This window comes from Vigna angularis, chromosome 2, assembly GCF_016808095.1.
Source record: "Vigna angularis cultivar LongXiaoDou No.4 chromosome 2, ASM1680809v1, whole genome shotgun sequence".
NCBI classification, from domain to species: Eukaryota; Viridiplantae; Streptophyta; class Magnoliopsida; order Fabales; family Fabaceae; genus Vigna; species Vigna angularis.
In genome coordinates, this window is record NC_068971.1 from 43,545,712 (window position 1) to 43,562,746 (window position 17,035).

Sequence of the window (17,035 nt, forward strand, 5' to 3'; positions counted from 1 at the left end):
ATAATTAAAAATAAATAAAATGTGAGGATATGAATTGATGTTAAAATGATGAATAATTTAATTTGGATGTATGTTTTACATGTTTCCATATTGAGTGAGGTTGAGTTGACAAGGCCACCTGCTAGCCTGACTATTCATTGAAAATCTGCTAAATACTATATATATGTTCTATCATGCGTCCTGTTTTCTAACTATTCTCTGAAGAGCACGCATCCAAATTTATTATAGGTGGAACCCATGCAAAACCATCATTCACTTTGCTACTATCCATAACCACAATATATAATCGACAAATCCTTCTATACCCACTTCTCTTTCCATAAACTATTGCTCGCTAACTAATACACCTTCACCAAATTATCATATCACCACTAATATTGAAGTTGACGGAATTTGAAAACCATACTCTGTTGTTTCATACAGTGAATGCATGCATCATTTCAAGTTCCAAGTTGTCTTCATCCGCGTATATACCTTTTCTGATGTCTACAGCTGCACTCTCTCCTCACCCTTCTCAATCATAGCTTTCAAACCTTATACACCAAAAGGGTTGTGTTTAGGACATGGATTAGTCTCAGCCAGTTAGGATTTAAATATCTGTTTAAGACAAGGATTAGTCTTTGCCTAACAAAGTTGTATCCAGAAAATAGTATTTATGAAATGAAAATGTTGCAGGGTTTATTAGACCATGATGTATGCTGGTAGGTGAGGTTTTTGACTGCAAAAATAAAAAGAAAATATCAGAATAATACAGATCATTATGCAGTGAGTCGGTGACAGAAAAATGAAATGACCACACAGGAGAAATTGGGTGAATGAATTTGGTACTGTATTGGCAGATACTGGATATGATAAGAGTCCATTTTTCTTTTCCTGGTTAAATTTGTTAGGTTAAAGCCAAAGTGAACTTTGCCATTTTACTTATTTGACCACCCCGGAACATGTTTGTGGAAAAAAGTGTTAAAGGACCACTTTTTGGACATATTTTATGTTGTGTTGTTCAGTTTCCAATTTTTCTTTATCACATATTTACACTTACCTAGATATTTATGTTTTGTTACAACTCAGACATATAGGAAAGTATTGCAGAGTTAAACAAAGTGATATGTAGCAGAAATGTGGAGATAAGTATTAGAGAGGAAAAATCAAGTGCATGAACCCATGATGGTAAAGGGTGAGAAAACCCGTGGGTCCTAGACTCTAGATTGGTAAAGTCATGCATTATCACGAAAGTTAAAGCAGGGAAAAGTCGACGTTTACCCAGAAAAATGGAAAGTGGAAGAGGTAGACAAGCAAAGTTACCTAACACTTAGGATTATACCTTTTTAATGTGATGGAACTGAAATCCTAGCCATGAAAGGCTTTTGGAAACCCACATGGCCTCAGAACATTAAAATCATGTGGGACAAATGAAAGGACATGAGTTACATTGTCAGAGTTTGTAGTTTAAATCTCTTTTCATTTTCTGATCTTAGATCTAGTCTCAGTGCTCTCAAGATCCTCTGTCAATAACATCCAAAACCCCTTTTCTTATCCATTGCTCCCTTTTATCACTCAAATCTTAGACCAACTCTGCCATATCGAAAATTTATGTGCTTTTACAGCTAAGTCTGCTGCTGAAAATTGGCACACAGAGAAGTTCCGAATGCATGCTGCTCAGGTTCAAGGTACATACCACCAAAAGGCCTCAGTATTCTCTGAACTTGCATGAGAGTTACTTGGCTTGTCATCCCAAGGTATACTTCTCAGTTAGTTTGCCCCATACCAATTTGGCTTTTAGCTAAAATTTGTTCTTATCCTATGATGTCTGCTTTTCCTAGGTATATATATAATATAACTTCAGGATAAGAGACCGTGTGAAGCATAAGCAGCTGAAGAAAACTTCTTCGTATTTTATTACTTTAAGGGTCTGAAAAAAAAAAGTATGGTTAGATTCTGCTGGAAGCCAGCTTCTGTGGGTGATGATGGAGATGTAAATGGGAGAGTTGAGGGACTGCTATGGTACAAGGATTTGGGAAACCATCTTTATGGGGAATTCTCAATGGCTGTGATTCAAGCAAATAGTTCATTGGAGGATCGTAGCCAACTTGAATCTGGACCCTTGACTTCTGACTATCTGGGTCCTCAAGGAACATTTATTGGTGTATACGATGGCCATGGTGGTTCCGCAGCCTCACAGTTTGTCAGTGACAATCTCTTCGCCAATGTCAAGAGTATGATATGCCCTCAACTTTTACTATAACCATATCTGTGTTTACTGGAAGAACAATATTTTTTTCTCTGATGCTTTTCGAATGAATTGAAGACTGTGAAAATCCGTTAGTATTTTCTTGCTTGACCCCAATATTCTGAAACTAAATCCATTACTTGGACCACAACTGCAAAGTAGCATAATTTGGACCATATTTTTGGCAGTGAAAACTGAAATTGTTAATGATTTTAAAAGTAAGGATCTATTTGAAAGTCAAATAGAAACAAACATCCATAGAAGTTTAATAACCTCTTTTCTGTGTAAAGCAGGTTTCGCAGCTGAGCATCAAGGCATATCAGAGAATGTTATACAAAGGGCCTTTTCTGCAACAGAAGAGGGTTTTCTGTCTGTTGTGAAGAAACAGTGGCTAAGCAAACCACAGATTGCATCTACCGGTACATGTTGTTTGGCAGGGATAATTTGCAATGGCATGCTATATGTTGCAAATGCAGGAGACTCGAGGGTGGTGCTGGGGAGAGTAGAAAGAGCAACAAGGGAAACAACAGCTATCCAACTGTCTGCAGAGCACAACGTTAACATTCAAATGGAGAGAGATGAAGTTCGGACAAGGCACCCCTATGATCCACAAATCGTGGTTAAGAAACACAATGTTTGGCGTGTGAAAGGCCTCATACAGGTAAAAATTAGAGAGATTCGTAGCATTAAGTGGTTCCTTGTTGATTTTTGAGAAGGTTATAAAAGCTACAAGAAGAAAAAAGATGAGAATTCAAAGTTAACAGATTTGGCCTTTGCAGGTTTCAAGATCCATAGGTGATGCATATCTGAAGAAACAAGAATTTAACAGGGAGCCTCTGCCGAATAAGTTTAGACTACCCGAACCCTTCTTTAAGCCAATTCTTAGCTATGAACCAGAAATATCAGTGCATAAACTTGGTCCTGAAGATCAATTTCTCGTCTTTGCTTCTGATGGTTTGTGGGAGCAACTTAGCAACCAAGAAGTTGTGAATATAGTCAGCAATAGTCCACGCAATGTAAGGTTCCTTTACTTCCACCAAAGGATATGTGTTTGTGTTCTTTTATCATGCAAAAGTTCTTTCTGAATATTAATGGTTGGTGGTAATTGATGTTGCAGGGTATTGGTAGGCGACTTGTGAAAGCTGCACTTCGAGAAGCAGCAAGGAAGAGAGAAATGAGAGTGTCAGACCTGCAAAAGATAGAAGAAGGAGTGAGGAGACACTTCCACGATGATATTACTGTTATTGTTGTATATCTAAATCCTAAACTCATAGATAATAGCTCTCTGTTGGCTTCTCCTCTTTCAATCAGAGGAGGTGGGTCAGCCAATTTTTAGTTCAAACAATCATGCTCTTCCTGTTTACAAAATTGTTACCGAAACAACATAGTCAAATAACATAACATCACACTTCCACAACCGCAGCAGCATGCTTCTCAAGTCCTTCAAGCGAAGCACTTTGTGATTGATTATTGTTGAAGCTTAAAATATGATCAAATAAATTTCTCAAAACCTTTTCTCAAGATGCTAAAGAAAACAAGCACAAGCGGTATTTGTCTGACATTGTGCTGATACAGGAATTTAAGGAAATAGTAAAAATTTACATCTACAGTTATGACTATAAAGAAGCAAGTTGAATTTCCAACTTTTGTTCCGTTGTTGAATTGATTAACGAGAAATAAATGTGCTCAAATTCATTCCTAGATTATACTCGATCTCCCTAAACGATAATTTTGGTGGTATCTTGGATGGCGATGCTACATTAAATTAAATGCACATGTGTCTACTGCATTTCAAAAATGTCGCGCATAATCTAGTGTAATATTTTATCCTGCAAACATTGGAACAAGCGAAAGGCAATGCATTAGAAACAGAGGGTGATGAAATTTCAAAAGCTTTGTTTCTGCAACGTTCATTAAGCTTTCAAGCTGTAGATTCCAAAATGAGCTACGAAGCTAACACAAGAACAAATAGAAAAAAGCTTCTTCAGATCACTTGAGTCTCTTTTATCTTATAGAGGAAGTTATCATCAAACAAATTAAAGACGTATCCAGAATTAATATTGAACTGCTAAAAACTAAATACTGCAGAAAAAGTAAGAGAAAAAATCTCATGAATGAAAATTGAATTTAACATCACAAGCCAAGCTAGAAAGGATGGCATAAGGAGCAATGGACTATTCACTTACAAGAAAAATTCCTACAATTAACTACGCAAGCTCTCATTCAGATACCTCCTCTAGCTTTGCCAGCAATAGCAGCCTTCTAGTTTGAAACCAAACAAAAATAGCAGTCAAAACTATAATATTGGACTTCTTTGATTCCCTTTTCACTGGTAATTAGTACAACACTGATGTCTATTTCCAGAATAATAGGAGGAACGGAAAAAAAATATGTAAAAAATCCTAACTTCATTTGTTAGAGTTACCAATATATAAAATATTATATTTATAAATAAGTATATTATTAAAACCATAAATAAGTATATTATGAAAATTATAAAATAGTCCATAATACTATTAACAAAATTCATAATTCATAAAATGTTCATATAAAAATAACTAACAAATTTACAAATTCATAAAGAATTTCATGCCAATTTTTTCAACTCTTGTCAGAACCCAGAAGACCAAAAGCAATAGAGGCGGGAAAGAAAAAAGAGTAAACAGAACGCAGCGAGGGCGGCGAGTTCCGGTAAGTGCGAAGGCGGCATCCGCCGGTGAGTGGGACTGCGGTTTCAAGAATGGTCGTCGTGAAGCTCGTGCCTCGTGTGGGTCTTCTCCTCTGGTTCTGATATGCGAAACAGAACCCTACCAGAAAGATCGACACGGCGCATGGTCCTCGGATCCAGCGAGCACCCTCGCATAATTGCTCCTATCTTCCAGCCTCCGCGTCAGCTCGCTTGGTGATGTAAACTCGCAGGACCGTACGAGTTTGCGAGTTTACTCGCGATTTTAACAACACTGCGCCCAGGTACTACATAATCATATGCGGTTTCTTGATATTCGTCCAATACCTGGCTTTACATAAGTGTTCCCAGTGGGTTCATCTAATTATGGATTTTTTATTTCATTAATCACAAACACTCATTTGTGTCCACTTCATTATCCTGACACCACACCCAGTAAGATTCTCAACAATAAGAAGAACTTCACTTGCTTTGTCGATATCCCCTGCCAATGATCATTCCAAGCCAAATTCGATGTATATATAATTGTACAAGACCTGTTGTATCAACAAGAGTAGTCTCCAGTCTCAGTACAAACTTATCAACCAACAATTACATCAACTTGATGTGCAAGCAACAGCATTACAAAGAAGCACTTGATGCATTTAATTTCAATCTAGAGAAATCGTGTATCCACCTTGAACCAAGCACGTATGCGAATCTAATACTGGCCTGTACCAACTTTAGATCTCTAAATTACGGCAAGAAAATCCATGATCACATTTCAAAATCCAAGTGTCAGCCAGACCTTGTTCTCCAAAATCATATTATTAATATGTATGCAAAATGTGGTTCTTTGAAGGATGCTAGAAAAGTTTTTGATGCTATGCAGCTGCGTAATGTGGTCTCTTGGACTATAATGATCTCCGGATACATGAAGAATGATGAAGAGAATAATGCCATCATCATGTATATTCAAATGCTGCGATCAGGTTATCTCCCAGACCAATTTACATTTGGAAGCATCATTAAGGCTTGCTGCATTGGGGCAGATATAGACTTAGGCAGACAACTACATGGTCAAGTCATTAAATCAGGGTATGATCATCACTTAATTGCACAAAACGCTCTTATATCAATGTATACGAAGTTTGGACAAATTGCACATGCCTCAAGTGTGTTTGCCATGATTTCCACAAAGGATTTAATTTCCTGGGCTTCTATGATTACAGGGTATACTCAACTTGGTAATGACATAGAAGCTTTATATCTTTTCAGAGATATGCTCAGGCAATCTGTTTACCAACCAAATGAGTATATATTTGGCAGTGTATTCAGTGCTTGTGGAAGCCTTCTAGAACCTGAATTTGGAAGGCAAATTCACGGAGTCTGCGCTAAATTTGGTTTAGGGAGAAACATTTTCGCCGGGTGCTCCCTCTGTGACATGTATGCAAAATTTGGATTCTTACCTTTGGCAGAAAGGGCATTTTATCAAATTGAAAGCCCGGATTTAGTGTCATGGAATGCAATTATTGCAGCATTTTCTGACAGTGGTCATGTTAATGAAGCAGTATCATTTTTTCGCCAGATGATGCATACAGGATTGCTCCCAGATGACATTACTTTTCTCTCCTTACTCTGTCCTTGTGGGAGCTTTTTGACACGTAACCAAGGCATGCAAATGCATTCTTACATTATTAAAGTAGGTTTAGATAAGGAAGCAGCTGTATGCAACTCTTTGTTGACGATGTACACAAAGTGTTCAAGTCTACATGATGCATTCAATGTTTTCACATATTTGGGTAAAAGAGCCAATTTAGTTTCCTGGAATGCAATTCTATCAGCATGCTTGCAGCACAAACATGCAGGAGAGGCTTATAGATTATTTAAGCTAATGCTCTTTTCTGAAAATAAGCCTGACAATATCACCATAACTATCATATTAGGTACTTGTGCAGAATTGGCATCTCTAGAAGTTGGGAATCAAGTCCATTGCTTTACTGTTAAAAGTGGGCTAGTGGTTGGTGTTTCCGTCCGCAATAGACTGATTGACATGTATGCTAAGTGTGGATCACTTAAACATGCCTGTGATGTTTTTGATTCAACCCAGAACCTTGATATTGTCTCGTGGAGTTTTAATTGTTGGCTATGCTCAGTTTGGACTTGGCCATGAAGCTCTTAATCTCTTTAGAATGATGAGGAATCTTGGTGTCCAGCCTAATGAGGTCACGTATCTGGGGGTTCTCAGTGCATGCAGTCACATTGGATTGGTGGAGGAAGGTTTGCACTTGTATAAAACCATGGAAGTGGAACTTGGTATTGCACCAACAAGAGAGCATGTTTCTTGCATGGTTGATTTGCTTGCTCGTGCTGGATGCTTGTACGAAGCAGAGAATTTTATTAAGAAAACGGGATTTGATCCTGACATTACTACATGGAAAACTCTACTCGCTTCCTGTAAAACTCATGGTAATTTTGAGATAGGAAAAGAAGCTGCAGAAAATATATTAAAACTCGATCCTTGCAATTCAGCTGCTTTAGTGCTACTTTCTAATATAAATGCTTCTGCCGGCAACTGGAAAGAAGTTGCGAGACTAAGGCATTTAATGAAACAAATGGGTGTACAGAAGGTTCCTGGTCAAAGTTGGATAGAATTTAAGGATCAGATCCACGTGTTCTTCTCAGAAGACAGTTCTCATCCAGAGAGCGGCAAAATCTACACTGTGCTAGAAGATTTATGGTTGCAGATGCTGGATCATGGTTATGATCCTTGCCAAAGGTTAGACATTAGCTTTTGATAGGCTCTCCCCAATGGTTATAATTCTTCCCATATATATGATGATCTTTTACTGATCCAATGAGTCAATGACACTTAATTTTTAGAGTGGAATCTGATCATCATCCCCATTTTATATTATAGTAATACTAATTAAAGGGGAACTGCAAAGCAGTGAATCATTACAGATACCCCTAAATTATTCGTTTTCTTCCACTCGCCAATGGCTAAGGACTAGTCGTTTTTGATTTAGCAGTTTTCTTTTTGTGATTTATGAATTCTCATATCTTACATTTTTGTATAGCGAGAAAATGCTGTTGATAACTTCAGAGCTGGAAAAACATGGGTTTTGATTGCTACGGATGTGGTTGCCCGGTAAATGGATTTCAAAGGTGTGAATTGTGTGATCAATTATGATTTCCCTGATTCTGCCTCCGCTTATATCAACAGAATTGGTATCAGCAGCTATGTTAATGTTGGTTTAGATCTGAGAAAAGTATAAGGATTATTTATAGTTAGTATTATTCTCATGGAGACTTTTGTTTCCTATATCCACGACTTATTAATATTGGCTAACATCATGTATAAGGACAAGTTAAATTGAAAACATAGATCTTTAGTAACCTTGCTGAAAAACAAAAATAATTTTGTTCTCCGTTAATATCGTTGTGGTGGTACATTTTTCTGTGTAAAGCAGGTTTTGCAGCTGAGCATCAAGACTAGACATATCAAAGAATGTTATACAAAGGGATAACCTTGCAATGGCATGCTATATGTTGAAAATGAAGGAGACTCAAGGGTGGTGTTGGGGAAAGTAGAGAGAGCAAGAAGGGAAACAACAGCTATCCAATTGTCTGAGATGAACTTCAGACAATGCACCCATATGATCCACAAATCATGATTAAGAAACACAATTTTTGGCGTGTGAAAGGCCTTGTACAGGTAAAAATTCGAGAGATTCATAGCACTAGTTGTTAACGAATAAGATTTTAGTAATTATTTCTTTTCTTCAAACCTCAAATTTGAGAAGTTAAAAAGCATTATATTTTCTCTGAAGATAATTGTTATCTAACGTTAGATTCAGTAACCAAACCCTTAAGCAAAAAGCCTTAAAAATCTAGAGTTAATTTGTTTATTTACTTAATGATAATAAGTGACAATAATTGGTTATGATTGTTGAGAATGTTATAAAAGCTACAACAAGAAAAACATGAGAATTCCAAGTTAACAGATTTGCGCCTTTGCTGGTTTCAAGATCCTTAGGTGATGCATATCTGAAGAAACAAGAATTTAACAGGGAGCCTCTGCCGAATAAGTTTAGACTACCCGAACCCTTCTTTAAGCCAACTCTTAGCTATGAACCAGAAATATCAGTGCATAAACTTGGTCCTGAAGATCAATTTCTCATCTTTGCTTCTGATGGTTTGTGGGAGCAACTTAGCAACCAAGAAGTTGTGAATATAGTCAGCAATAGTCCACGCAATGTAAGGTTCCTTTACTTCCACCAAAGGATATGTGTTTGTGTTCTTTTATCATGCAAAAGTTCTTTCTGAATATTAATGGTTGGTGGTAATTGATGTTGCAGGGTATTGGTAGGCGACTTGTGAAAGCTGCACTTCGAGAAGCAGCAAGGAAGAGAGAAATGAGAGTGTCAGACCTGCAAAAGATAGAAGAAGGAGTGAGGAGACACTTCCACGATGATATTACAGTTATTGTTGTATATCTAAATCCTAAACTCAGATAATAGCTCTCTGTTGGCTTCTCCTCTTTCAATCAGAGGAGGTGGGTCAGCCAATTTTTAGTTCAAACAATTCTGGTCTTCATGTTTACACAATTGTTACCGAAACAACATAATCAAATAACATAACATCACACTTTCACAACCGCAGCATGCTTCTCAAGTCCTTCAAGTGAACCAGTTTGTGATTGATTATTGTTAAGCTTGAAATATGATCAAATAAGCACTGGCGTTATTAGTCCGACATTGCGCTGATAGAGGAATTTAAGGAAATAGTAAAAATTTACATCTGTGGAAGCTAAAATAAAACAGTTATGACTATAGAGAAGCAAGTTGAAATGTCCCTACTTTTGTTCCTTTGTTGAATTCATTAACGAGACATAGATGTGCTCAAGTTCAAGCAAGGGCTGATAGCAGATAAGCTTAGTAATTCGCATACTATATTGTCCTTCTAAGCGTTGCTGTGAGGTCTTTGTAAATGTGAGAAACGATTAGAGTCCAACACACTACAGACACAAAATATGCACTTCACTTTAAGATAGTTGCGCAGTTCCCACTCGCATAAATTCCTATACCCACCAAACTCATCCACAAAATTGTGACTGAAGCATAAACCGCAGCTAGGAATTAAAGCTGAGTATTTCACTCTAAAAAAGATCGTTTAAGAAATTTTTATACTTTGTTACAACTTAGGATAACAACGAGTCGGTTACCGGAACTATCTATCGATTATCGATTCCGTCTAAAAAATCTATCATGTTATATGTTCTGTTACTTGTCCCTCGGATATCATAAAATATATATTTACAGGTTTTTTTATATATACGGATGTATAAGAATACCTGTATATAGACTTTTTAAATATATATATATATATATTTTAAATAAAATTATTTAAAAACAATTCATTACCATATAAATTTAAATAAAAATTAATTTTAAAATATAATTCAAATAAAATTGCACACTAAAATATTAATACAAATGAATTTGGTCTAAAAAAATTAAATGAGTTACATAAAAATATAAATTTAACTTTTATCAAAGTAACTTCAATTACATCAATCTAAATAAAAATAGAGATATTTGACGTTTTTTAATAATTAATATTTTTTTACTAATTTTGATCATTTTAAATATTAAAATAAAATTAGCCAATAATTATTAATAAATTGTAGATATTTGTGATTGGATGTTGTAATACCGGTGCTCACTCGTCAACAAGAGGATAATTAAATATTCAAATTCACTATTCACATATATTTATTTAGTATCTATAGTAGATTTTACTTATGAATAATTTTTTTTTTCATTCCTAATTAATATTACCAAGCTTCACCTTGAGAGTTTCACCAAATTATGGGAGCAAATGAACACCGAATTATGTGAGAATCAACTAGGGTTACGAATAATAAGGTGAAAATTACAAAATAAATCTTAAAACAATCAAAATGAAGGAAACAACTAAACATAAAATAAATGAAGGAAAACAGCTAAAAGAGACCGAGAATGTGCAACAAATTAAAAGTAAGAATAAAAGTGAAAAGAAATAGAAGGAGAAGAAAAACTATATTAACATTGGACAAATATTATTTTGTTATCTGTTCCTTTAAAATTTAACAAATGAAACGAACCCTAATTGGTTTTGTCTGTTCCATCAAAATTAGCTTGCACCTTCAGGACTCCAACCTCAGCTATGGGTTAGCATATGTACCCACCAAATTGCTTTGCGATCAAATTTTCAATTTAATTAATGGCGGTGTTTAGAATTTGATAAATAAATCTTATCCTCTTTATTTATGATTTATAGGACCTAATTTAAAAATTAAATTTAATTCTTTTCATAAGATCCAATCTAAAATATCTTATGCACTAATTATTTTACTCTTAATTATAAATATTTTCTGAATTCATTAAATAATAATGAAAAAGATTACGTTTTAAGTTTGAATAGTCTAAATTTCCTGGTGTATAAATAACATGTGGAAAACCTACTTTAACTATTCATATGAATAGCAAACAAAAATTGAAACAATGAATATATTAGTCATCAAAGAGATTAAAGAATTAAAAGTAAATGAATTTTTTTTAAAAAAAAAATTAAAGGTGTCTTGTATAGGAATATTTTGCAAAAGAGACCAAATATTATGAACTTTTTCTCACCTCAAGAGCCAACATTGAAGAAAAAAGTTGTAACGAAAATGTCTTACTAACTTGTGTTTTAAAAGTACTTACAGAAAGACTCCCACACAATATTTAGCATTTCGCCATCATACAATCATTTATACGGACACTCAACCTTCATTTCTTTTTAACAGTTGATGTTCACAATTATATAAAAACCTATTTTACTAAAATTTTAAACCATTCAAAAGATATGAAATATGATAATTATGAATTATAGATATTACAAAAATAAAATTATTAATAAAACTACGTACACGACAGTTAACTACAAACCCTAACATGCTATTACTAAATAAAACTTGAAAGCCACAACTATATTGTGATCCTTAATTTTATAACTTCTAATAAGATCTAACAAATAAAAACTGTCAACATATTTATAACTTTGGAGGCCTTTGATTGAGAATTAGAAGGAAATTCCTAGATTCTAATCGATCTCCCTAGACTATATTTTGAAGGGTATCTTAGATGGCGATGCTACATAAAATTTATTGCATTTCAAAAATGCTATGCAAAATCTGGCAAGGTCGTCTTCTAAGTGTGTGTGTGTGTATCGCACTATGTAATGGTCGATGAATTCATTTATACTAGCTAGCATAATACTTTATCCTCCAAACATTGGAACATACGAAAAGCTCAAATATAAATTACAAGGGAGTGATATTAAAACAATATGTAAAGAGTTCCCTCCACATCAAGCCCTACAAATGTGCAACTCTAAATTATGGCAATCAAGTAAACTACTAAACATCTTCATCGGGTTGACTTATCTTAAAGCAACAACAAAGATGATAAAAATTGGAAGCCACAGCCTTCAAAATAAACCCATTTTTAAAACACCCATTAAAACGTTTACACAATCCAGCATCGCCTTCAGGGTTTCACTTCGAATATTCAGCTTACCAGTATTCACCCTCATTTTTTTTCTTGAATGCCAGAAGATAATACCAGGAACTTGAGCTTTAACATTCAGCTGATCCATTAAAGTTGTGCACTAGCTCTAGACCAAACAAATTAACATATCTACACGCACCAAAACATAATCCATTGATCCATTCTCGAGAAACATGCTTCTAATCCATGCGATGTGCATTAATAGCTACAACTCTCATAAGATCTAATCACGATGAAAATCTAAAAATGGCTAATGACGCATAAACACACATTAACAAGTTAAAGAACACTGATCCAAGAAAAGTAATTCCACACACAAGCCACAGTAGTATTCCCATGATCCCCCCCTCTTCCTGGATTGAAGAGCAATTACTACTATAGCCATTGGAAAATCATAGAAGAGAAGTGAATCAAACATTACTAATGACGACATATTAACTAACTCTAGCCCCCACTTCCCCCACAATGCCCAAAAAATGTAAACAGCATATAACAAGTTTATCCAGCGCACATGCCTCTATTTGAGGGCATATTTTCTTATTCAATCATCATTACTCAACGACATATTAAGCAACATAATTTTCCTAAATAGTAGACTGGATCAGCATGATGTTGGATTTAAAAAACTACCTGGTACTACCTTCTGGCACAATGACAAAGGCAAATTTCATAAGCAATGCATTAGAAACAGAGGGTGGATGAAATTTCAAAAGCTTTGTTCCTGCATACCTTCGATCATTAGACTTTTAAGCTGTAGATTCCAAAATTCAAAACTTCCGCAAATTTTAAGATAAGTAACCCAATGAAGATGGACAAAATTACCCCAAAGCTGTCACCTATGAAGCCAATACTAAAATAGAAAACAAGTTTCTTCAGATCACTTGAATCTCTTTTATCTCATAGCTAAAGGCATCAGCAAACATATTAAAGACGTGTCCAGGATTAATACGCTGAAAAGTAGAAATGATGTGGAGGTTGCTCTGCAAATCTTGAACTGCTAAACTAAAAACTGCAGAAAAAGTCAAGGGAAAAATCTCATGAATAAAATTTGAATTTAACATCACAAATCAGGCTAGAATTGAACACACGCAACATACAAAAACAAAGGATGGCATAAGGAGCAAAGGATCATTCACTTACAAGAAAATTTCCTACAATTAACTACGCAACCAGTCATTCAGGTACCTCCTCCAGCTTTGCCTGCAATAGCAGCCTTCTAGTTGGAAACACAACAAAAAGAGCAATCACCACAACAATATCGGACTTCATTGATTCCCTTCTCACTGTTAATTAGAAGAAACAGTTCTCAAAGTAATTTTATTTTTCATTGCTTGGAAATCAAATCCTTCATCCAGAGTTTGGAAAATTGTTTCCAGAATAAATGATATTAAAACTAAAAGAGAGAAACAGTTAGGGTTACGTTTTCTATTGTTCTTTAGTTTTTCACTCTTTCCAACATTTTCCTCAATTACACTAAACTTCGTGTCCTGCACCATCTGTCTGAACAACCATTTATTAGTTGTGTTTTGAAAACTAAACTCTGTTTCGAAAACAGAAATCAAACAAACAAACCCGTAAATTTGTCTCTATATAACTCAAAGCATTGGAAGTGACCAAAAGTTCTTACCGGCTCAATGTTTCCTTCGCCATTACCACTAGCTATAGAAGTTGATGATGAATTCGCAAACCTGGGAACAGAAAATAGAAAGACCTAATAAGACTCCATGCATGGTCGATCTCTTAAGCAGCATGACATGGGAAAACCAAATTATGCCAAGCACCCACCTAAGTGCTCTAGCTTTCCTTTTATCTTCTTCTAGAGGATCAACTTTGGAAGCGGGTGCAAACCTAGCAAGTCGTGCTTTCTTCTTTGCCTCTTCATCTGCAGCTGTAGTAGGACTAGGCATTCCAAATCTGTGAAGCAGGATGAGTAACAGTGTTCATTTTCATTCACAGTGAAAAATAAAAGCTCGTGTCAGAAAAAAAAAAGGGAAACTTAAAAGTGGAACCTCTCTGCCCTGGCCTTCCTCTTCAACTCCTCAGATTTTGACGGCTCTGATCCCTGAGAAGCGGGAGCAGTGCCAAACCTACACGTGAAAAAAACACTCAACTGAGATAAAACTAATATTTGATACAGAAAATTAGGGTATATAAATCAATATATGAACACCGACAGAAAAAAAAAGAGGATAACAACACCGACTATAGAATGTACATTCAAAAACCAAATTGTTGAAAAGGATGGAAATTGACCTTTCGGCTCGGGAATTGCGCTTCTCTTTCTCGGAGAGCTGGACGGAAATACCGAATCGCTCGGCGCGGCGAATCTTCTTCTGAATATCAGAGAGCGGGGCATCGTTTCCGGCTTCGGGCGGCGGAGAAGTCTTGGATTCGGCAGCCTCCGTGGCGTCGGTATCTTCGGCAGCCTCGGTGGCGACAAGAACTGGATCTGGTAAGGTGGGGTCTAGGGTTTTGTTAGGGTTTTCCGGTGCAGGGTTGGCGTTATTGTTGTCAGTGACTGTTGCCATTGGAAGGGAAAGATCAATCGAATAATCAAGGGAACGAACGGGGAAGCTGAGAATGAAACGCAGCGAAACAGAGTTACAGCTGGCAAGGGATTCCTTTCTCTTCCGAAGACAAAGGGAAATTGTTCTGTCGTTCCTTTTCTAAGTTGCGAAAATCAGCCAAATGATTTTCTATTTATTATTAGAGCCGAGGAGCACGATATATACTTACCTACGCCTACATTTTCATTTGTGTGGGCTACTGGGCCTGAGCTAGAGTAATAAATGCAAAACAATATGACTTTTTTCTTCCTGCACCCCATAATTTCTTAGAGCACCTCATTATTTTAAAAGATGTTGTGTTTTAGTTATTTTTTATTTCAAACAAAAGTCTTTGTATGGGACCATCGAATTGTTTAATCTGAAGCTTAAGACGTATTTGACTTTTGTGACTTGATTTTTTGTGCTCATCTCAAAATAAACTGAGTAAGAATTAATTTATAAAATTTATGATTAATGGCATAATCTCTGGTTTTCACTCTGAGTGGGATTTTTTCTTATCTCTAAAGGATTCATCTAAACGAGACGTGGGGTTGCAAGAAATACGAGACTCTAATCAAATCTTTATTAACATACACAAAATAAAACTACATAGGTGGTAAAAAAATTATGATGACTAGTTTTAATTCTTAAATTTGTCTAACGAATTAATTATATATTTATAGGAATTAAAATACCTGTTAGTCATTATTTTAACTTGTTTATATTTTTGTTGTATTTTAATCTTATCTATTGAATGTTTTGATTAAAGATATTTGAACATTTTTTTTAATTTAATTTTTCATTCTTATTTAGTAATATATACAACAAGTATACCTTTTTTATGCACTTAACTCTATTATTTCATATCATTCATTTCATTCATTGTATATATACTACTAAAAACTTAAGGTGATAATGTAATAATGTATTAAAATTTTCAAATCAAAAATAAATAAATATAAGTAAAATATTATTATTTTTATAATATCCCAATTTAGTAGTATAAAACTACTAAAATATGACGTACATAAATGAAAACTTACAAGAAACTTGGATCTACTAAAATAAGATATTGTATTCTTCACATACCAAAGATTGTCTATCCTATTGGTTTTTCTCTCAATTAAAAGTTGAATCTCCTTAGAGATGTCCTCCCTAAACTCACACCGTTTAAGTTATCATCGCAAAATAGAAAACATACACAAAGATAGACAACACAGAAGCAAGGTAAGGTAGTGGATAAACAATTCATCTTAATCAAAGAAAGTTCCATCATACATTATATTACACCCACAAGATAAACATTCATCCTAAACATGTCACAAGCTTAGACTTAACCATCCAGATACAGTATGAATGTCGAGCTACGGTAGTCCATGCACTTGTGATGGCCTCCAACAAGACCCATTAAAATCCAAATACAAACACCAACGTATGTCATCCACAAGATTAATCCGTCAACACTTATGTCCCTAATCGTTGACCATAAACTAGGACTTCCTGCTACTCTCCATCACATAACAATTCATCTCTACTTGATATTGAGGTTATTGAGAGCGTCACGATAAATCTCAAATTAACTTCATACATTCATACAATAACAACAATACAAGGAACCACCATGTAACTCCTCTACGAGGATCATGGAATTACGTTCATCAACACTATTCAACTCATTCACAAACTACTCATCACAATATTTATATGCAAAATTTTCATTCACACAGTATCCCAATACATGAGACTGTTGATAATACATTAAAGACTAGAAACACGCTTACAAGCCATAAAAAATCACAAAACAACACAATTTTCTTTATAGCACCTTGATACCCATATTAGGCAAGGAAAATGGCTTCAAAACCCTTACCAACATTTCCGGAAGGGTTAAACCCCCCCTCTCCCCCCTCCCCCCCCCCCCCCCCCCCCCCCCCCCCCCCAAAAAAAATAACCTCATGAACATCCAAAACAAATGTCTAGAATCCTGAAAACCTCCTAAAAC

The 17,035-nt window shown here is 35.3% G+C and overlaps 2 protein-coding genes and 2 pseudogenes across 6 annotated transcripts; 3 read left to right on the forward strand and 1 right to left on the reverse strand.

The window, feature by feature from the left end:
* The first annotated feature begins 1,371 nt into the window (after positions 1-1,371).
* Positions 1,372-3,642, forward strand: LOC108327049 (probable protein phosphatase 2C 38). Its single transcript, XM_017560732.2, has 5 exons — positions 1,372-1,736; positions 1,821-2,213; positions 2,521-2,888; positions 3,007-3,243; positions 3,345-3,642. Exons 2-5 carry the CDS (start codon positions 1,925-1,927, stop codon positions 3,561-3,563), a joined length of 1,113 nt encoding a protein of 370 aa, XP_017416221.1. The 5' UTR covers positions 1,372-1,736; positions 1,821-1,924; the 3' UTR covers positions 3,564-3,642.
* A 1,154-nt stretch (positions 3,643-4,796) lies between these two features.
* On the forward strand, positions 4,797-9,063 carry LOC108329720 (pentatricopeptide repeat-containing protein At3g53360, mitochondrial-like; annotated as a pseudogene).
* Positions 8,048-9,547, forward strand: LOC108327566 (probable protein phosphatase 2C 79; annotated as a pseudogene).
* A 2,689-nt stretch (positions 9,548-12,236) lies between these two features.
* On the reverse strand, positions 12,237-15,197 carry LOC108329666 (protein MODIFIER OF SNC1 11). 5 transcript variants are annotated; one of them, XM_017563993.2, is made up of 6 exons: positions 14,741-15,197; positions 14,497-14,574; positions 14,273-14,401; positions 14,115-14,175; positions 13,628-13,700; positions 12,237-13,496 (listed from the first exon to the last, which is right to left on the reverse strand). In XM_017563993.2, the coding sequence occupies exons 1-5, from the start codon at positions 15,013-15,015 to the stop codon at positions 13,665-13,667; spliced, it is 579 nt and encodes a 192-aa protein (XP_017419482.1). In that variant the 5' UTR covers positions 15,016-15,197; the 3' UTR covers positions 12,237-13,496; positions 13,628-13,664. The 5 variants fall into 5 exon arrangements, with proteins under 5 accessions (XP_017419482.1, XP_017419481.1, XP_017419483.1 ...); XM_017563992.2 differs by having other exon boundaries at positions 13,628-13,703; XM_017563994.2 differs by having other exon boundaries at positions 13,628-13,687; positions 14,741-15,196.
* Positions 15,198-17,035: the final 1,838 nt, after the last annotated feature.